The sequence below is a fragment of the Mesitornis unicolor genome, unplaced genomic scaffold, assembly GCF_000695765.1.
Source record: "Mesitornis unicolor isolate BGI_N332 unplaced genomic scaffold, ASM69576v1 scaffold38276, whole genome shotgun sequence".
Taxonomy (NCBI): domain Eukaryota; kingdom Metazoa; phylum Chordata; class Aves; order Mesitornithiformes; family Mesitornithidae; genus Mesitornis; species Mesitornis unicolor.
Window position 1 is genome coordinate 27,501 of NW_010192437.1, and position 6,104 is coordinate 33,604.

Here is a 6,104-nt window from a genome sequence, read left to right on the forward strand (position 1 = left end):
TATAATTGTAACTTTTTATTTTTTAATAATGAGGGATTTTTTTTTTTCTCTGTGCATCACACAAAAAAGTGCTGTCGATAATTAGCAGTCTTCTGTTATTACTAGACTCAGGTGTCACAACTGCGTCTCATCCTCATTACAGTAAAAAATTTCACCTATCAGATTCATTATTGCCAGATAATGCGACTGAGAGCCTTAGCAGGCCCTCCAGAAAAGTAATTCAGCCAAGCAAAATTATCAGCTAATTATATTTAGAATCAAAAGCCCAACAACTATTTGCAGATAAATTGTATGAATTGAAGTGAATAGATCTGAATATTAAGATTCATAGATTTAGCAGATGATTTGTTAATTGGAATAAAAAGGTCATTTACTAGCCATTTTAACAATAGATCAATCGGAACCCTATTTATTATTTAACTAGTAGTGCTTAAGGATGGAAATGAAGAGTAATTGTATTATTGTTATGATAGGATCCTTTTCTGGACAAGAGGAGGAATGGGGGCAAGTTGCGATGCTCCCCTGTGCGTGGTGGGGCTGGGGGGCTCTGCCCTGGCTGGGTCCCTCTGTGGGTGCCAGCACCCAAAGGTGCGTGGGCTGTGGGGTGCTCTGCAGGAAGACCTCGTTGGGAAATGGGTGTGAACTCTGGTGCGGAAAGGTAGCAGATCAGGATGCAAATCAGATCATTTGCGAATGAAAGAATTCCAAATTTTGACTTTTATCCGGCAGACTACAGAGGCATTAAATCCTGCTTTTACTAATTCATGATCCTGACAGAGGTTTTTCAGAAGGGGAAATTGCGCACTCAAATGATGACTCAGATTGCAGCTTGGCCTGCAGTTTTCTTTTAGGGAGCTGTTCAGTTCTATTTTTTTTCCCCATGCAGACGATATGATTAAAAAGCAAATATTTTAACATAACTTAGTGATCTGAGCTATTACTGAAATGTCCACAGTTTCGCTCTTTTTTTTTTTTCCCTCCTAGATTAAAGAAAACTTTAAAAATCTATTTGCTTTGACATATGACACAATATTTAAGAACTGAAATCATCAATTAAATCACACATCAGAAACATTTCCCTTTGGTAAAAAATATAGTGCTAGACGATGTACACTTTGAAATTGTTGTTAATGTTTAAAATGCAATCTGAAGTGCATATGTTATTTAGGAAAAAAAAAAACAAAACACAACATAAATTACAAATTTTAAAAGTTTATGAAAAAAATCTAGCAATCCTTGCCCAGCAAAAGCATTTGCAGAGAAATGTGTGTCCTTGGGTTGTGTGGATACGCATCGTTTTCTAGCATGAAAGCTGAACGTGTTATTCTTTATTTTCTATTTTTTGTTCTCGTTTAAAACAAGGGTAGATCTAAAGGAAGCAGAATTCCTTCTGGGTGCCTGTAGTACAGCACCAAACTCGATATGCACATGAAGGTAGCGAAAGCCTTTTGGATTGAAAATAGAAAAGGTGAACGTTGACAAGATTTCAGATACTTTTTTTTTTCTGGGGACTGAGGGAAACTGAAGTTAAAAATAAAGCTCTCGTATGGTCAACATGTTGGAGGAAATTCAAAGACTCTCATAAAATAAACATATTTTAAGAAGTGTTTCGAATTTCACTGTGTAATTTCTGGCCAGCAGAAATTACAGTTGTCTCTTTGCAGGGATGTTGTGTCGGATCGATGGTCATTATGCAAAAGGAACAAACTGAAAAGTTGATGTTTTAACCCATCCCGTTATTAAAATGCAGACACGGAGAGGATGGCTTTTCTTTAGGTTCTCCGTGAGAAAACTTGGCGCCATGATAAAATATTTGGGTTTGATGTTACAGGAGCTGCGTAAATGGTTCCTTGGAAGAAAAACCTCACGTACACTTTCCCAAAGGAACCGCATCAGTACCTATTAAAAAATGCCACTCTATACATCCCCAAAAATACAGGAAATTATCTGAACCATGTGCATGAGCTAAAACACCCCAGCCTGAAGCATACTGAAAGTTATTCCTAGGTTTTATTTAATTGGAACCTTTGGGGCCTTAAAGGAGAATTATCAGTTCTGCCAGGGGCTGGTGTGCATCTAAACATACATGTACGCATGTCCTTGTATACATACACGTATATCCCTGCACAGGTACATGTATATCATGTACATGTACACATATATCATGTGTATGTACATGTATATCCACGTGTATGTGGACGTATCTCATGTGTACGTACGCATGAAGCCAAACGTGCGCGCGGCTGCCCTTGTTTTCCCGCAGCGTTATTAAGTAAAGCCGTCCATACTTCACCATGTTGTTACATGTGTCTGTCTGCTGATTATAAAATGTGTTAAGCAGTATTTAAAAAACAAAAAAATGCAGAGCTGCGCTTTGATTTATTCAGCGAACAAAACATATGCTCGCTGTTCTGTTCTATGTAATTCATATGATCAATAAAATTTTCTTGAAAAAGAGCAACTTTGGCATTTAGAAGGATTGTGCTGCCGGAGGAAAAAAAAACGTTTCGCTCGTACTATCTGTAGTCGCCCTCAATGTTCCTGCAGCGAAAGAAGTTTTGGGGCTGGCTAACGTCTCTTTTTGTGTATTTTGTGTTTCTGATTTCCAGGGTGGAAGCTGTGCACTGCGGCTGTTACCCGCTGTGTCCCAAAGCCTTGGTGTACCCGGAGATATTTCCAGGTAGCTGCTTTCTCGCCCGCTCCTTTTGCCGAAGCGCAATAGCGGGATGCAGGCTAAAACACAAAGTTTGCGGGTAAACTTCAGCGAAAGCAGTTGTTTATTTGGCAAGCCGACATGTTAGTGTTAAGGAAAATTTTATGTGTTTTAATACATTAGACGAAGTTTATATTTGCCATCTGTTCTTTTAAGATAACACAAAAGCAAGTTTTGAAATAGCATTCGTCATTGTTAGCATACACAACCCGCAATGATAGATTTTTGTTAAGAGGTCAGTGATGCTGCAATGGTTTGCAGATTTTTTTTTTTTGATACGCAGAAGAAGAGGGGGGAAAAAAAAAACCCGAGGCCTGAAAATCACACCAAATTATTTAAACAATTTAATACTTAATGGTATGCAACTGCGGTACAGGATACACACTAATGTGGTACCAGTTCTTTGAAAAATCTCATCACTAAATGTATCACATATGCATTGTGTTACATTAGAATAATGTATTTTAATCACCCAAAGGAGATGTCTAAACAGCACAACTACACAGTCTTATTTAGCATTAAACATCCTTGTGAGCTGAGGTAACCTTATAAAATCATGCTTAAATAATGTAAAACACGAGGCGGCACAGAGCAATATGCATTTTTAATTAGTAAAGTGACTAATATCGAGTGTGTGCTTTGAGGTTTTTGTTTCATTAAAAATGTATCTGTTTTTCCTGCAGCTGAATATCTGTATTCTACACCTGAACAGCTTTTTAAAAGGCTTCAGAATTTCTGCAAGAGACCAGATACTGTAAGGAAACATCTCTATAAGGTAGTTGTTCAGAATAGTTTTACGTGATATAATGCCATATTGAAGTACAAAGGGGTAAAAAAAAGCCCTTAAAAAAACAACATTTAATTAACATACTAATGTTTAAAGGAAACATGCTAGGGAGGGATATTAGTCGTTACACTAACAAGGATTAATTAAACTAGATGCCAGTTGTATTAACCTAGGTCTTATGAAATACGTGCACTTAATGCATGCTACATGCTTTTTTTTTTAATTTATTGTTTTCTGAAATGACTGTCCTTTACATTTGGACCCAAGAGGCTTATAAAAATGAACCTGGATTAATGCAACTCATTAGTTTAAAAGGAAAATAAAAGAAAGATCCTACAATTATACTAATGAGGATAAGCCTACCTTCCTATCCTAATTTAATCTTCAGTCCTCAAAACATGCAGGTGACTGGTATCAGGTAAGGTTTCTCTGCCTGTTTGGAATTATTTGACTTCTTTTTGTAATTAGGATTATTTTAACTCTTTGCTTTTTAAGGTACGTTGAACATAAAAAAGAAAAGTTTATCAGAAGCATGATTTGCTGATATTTCTCAGGTCCTTTGCAGTTATTTCTGTAGAGAAAGTAGAGTTTCAGTGGCAGAGCTTCCAGTCGGGTTTTGATGGGGTGTTCAGCTCTCACATTTTTAAGCGGTGTATTGATGCTGCTAGGAATCACACTCTTTATTTAATTACGCAGTTGTAGATGAAGCACTGCATTTCATGTGATTCCAGTGAAGAGCTGTTACTGCACAGTGCTGCTTTTAGAAAAGAATAATAGATATTCTGCACGCTGATAGGTGAATTTACAGCGTTTTCTGACTTTTCCAGTCCTGGCTATGGCGTGGACAGGTCGGATGCGCATTACCCCTGCACGGCAAAGGTGTTTCAGGTTGCAAAAACCCCAAATTCAGCTGAAAATCCTTAAAAGCTTGGGAGCGCATGTAAAAACTCCTCGTGTATTCCCCAAATGCGGTCTTTTTTTGTGTTCTGCCGGCAGACCCAACCTCATCTCCCCACCTTCCTCCCTCTGGGGACCAGAAAGGGTTGGGTCTCGCCGTCTGCCTCCGAACCCCTTCCCGCACACATGGAGCGGGAGGAGCCAGGCTTGAGCCCACGCATGACTTTTTTGGGCTTTTTTTTTTTCCTTATTCTTTTTTCTGTGTGTGTGTGTGACCTAAAAATAGACGTTTACATAATGATACATCAAAGATGATGTTGTTTCTGCAGGAAATGGTTAAACTTCAGGGGAAAAAAAAAAAAAAAGAAGGAGAGAACCAAAAATGCAATTTAACACCCAATTTCAAGCTCATTATCTTTCATTGTCTATTAACTTGGCAATGGTTCAGAAGGTAGCTCATAATAGTTTAAAATGCTGACTGAACACTTCCAGTGTTCAGCATTACTTCTTGAGTCAATAGCGTCGTAGGGCTGTACATGGGGGCTTCAAAGGGAAAATGCTCCTTAAACATTTACCTTGACGCTTCCCCATGCTTCAAGTTCAGCAAATGGTTGTGTTCATGGGGATCTTCTCCCTACGAGTGGATCCCCAGCTCCTAAACGGAGGTAAGGTGCACTAAAAAATGGAAATAACAGTAGAGCAAATACAGATACGGGTTTAAAATGTGCCTACGATCCCTATAAGCAATGTACTGATTTTCTTTTATTAAAACAGTCCCTTGGGATGGTTTGCAGAAGGCAGAAGCTGAAGGTGTTTGTCCTACACCTCATACGTGTCCACTAGTAACGGTGCAGCCCCGTTCAGGTCCTCTGAGCACTCAGCCTCGGTGTCTGCAACAGGTAGCAACTGATCGCTTTAAAGTGAGTCAAGCAGAGCCTAATCCAGAACCTGTGAACACCGCTGCACAGAGCCCTGTTGTCTTTAATAGGCTTTGGATCAGCTCGGAGAATGCTGTTAGAGTTGCCTCGTTGTACCTACGCCCACGTAAGGCCAAGTCTTCCTTTCTCAGTGAGACTATCCCCAAACCCACCTAGAAAAACACTAACTTGGATATGAGCTCTTAATGTCATCAAAGTTGGAATGGTGCTGGGTTTTAGAGAGCTGAAAGGGCAGCACTTCCACTGTATTTTCACTTTTTTTCAGATCAGTATAATATTATATACACGATAGTGGAATAGACAAGGGTCCCCAGCACACAGGTGCTTACTAACGTGCTATTTTAGCCATTTTTAATTTCGGAAACCTTCCTGACGCGCTCCTTGCCTGGAGTTCCTAAAGTCTTGAAAGTAAAAAGGCTTTAAAAGCCAACAGTGCTTTTCTCTGCTGGTTGGGGATTCCGTTTCATAGATCGGGAAGTAATCACCATCAGAAGTACCTTGGATTATCCTTTACATATTGTTGAGGTTTTATTACTAAAGATATTCATAATAATTAGACAGCGGCCTAATTAAACAGGCAGTTTATTCCTTCAGTTGTCCTCAGTGCTTGTGCTGACAAAGTGAGGGGCGAAAGGGGGAGATGAATGGCAGCAGGGCTGTCAGGTTAGGGAGCTATGATATTATATATATACAAGTATATTCTTTATATATTATCCATTATATATTATTATATCTGGTATGTTGTATCTGATATATATTACATTAGGTA

General features: G+C 38.8%; 1 protein-coding gene across 1 annotated transcript in view; it reads left to right on the forward strand.

Moving 5' to 3' along the window:
* LOC104534564 (glycosyltransferase-like domain-containing protein 1) overlaps nt 1-3,488 on the forward strand; it is a gene marked incomplete at both ends in the record, with an annotated part of 30,809 nt that extends 27,321 nt beyond the window's left edge. Inside the window, 2 exons of the mRNA XM_010187094.1 lie at nt 2,610-2,680; nt 3,397-3,488. Of these exons, the coding sequence (XP_010185396.1) occupies nt 2,610-2,680; nt 3,397-3,488 (163 nt within the window). The remainder of the gene's footprint in view (nt 1-2,609; nt 2,681-3,396) is intronic.
* Between the last annotated feature and the right edge of the window lie 2,616 nt (nt 3,489-6,104).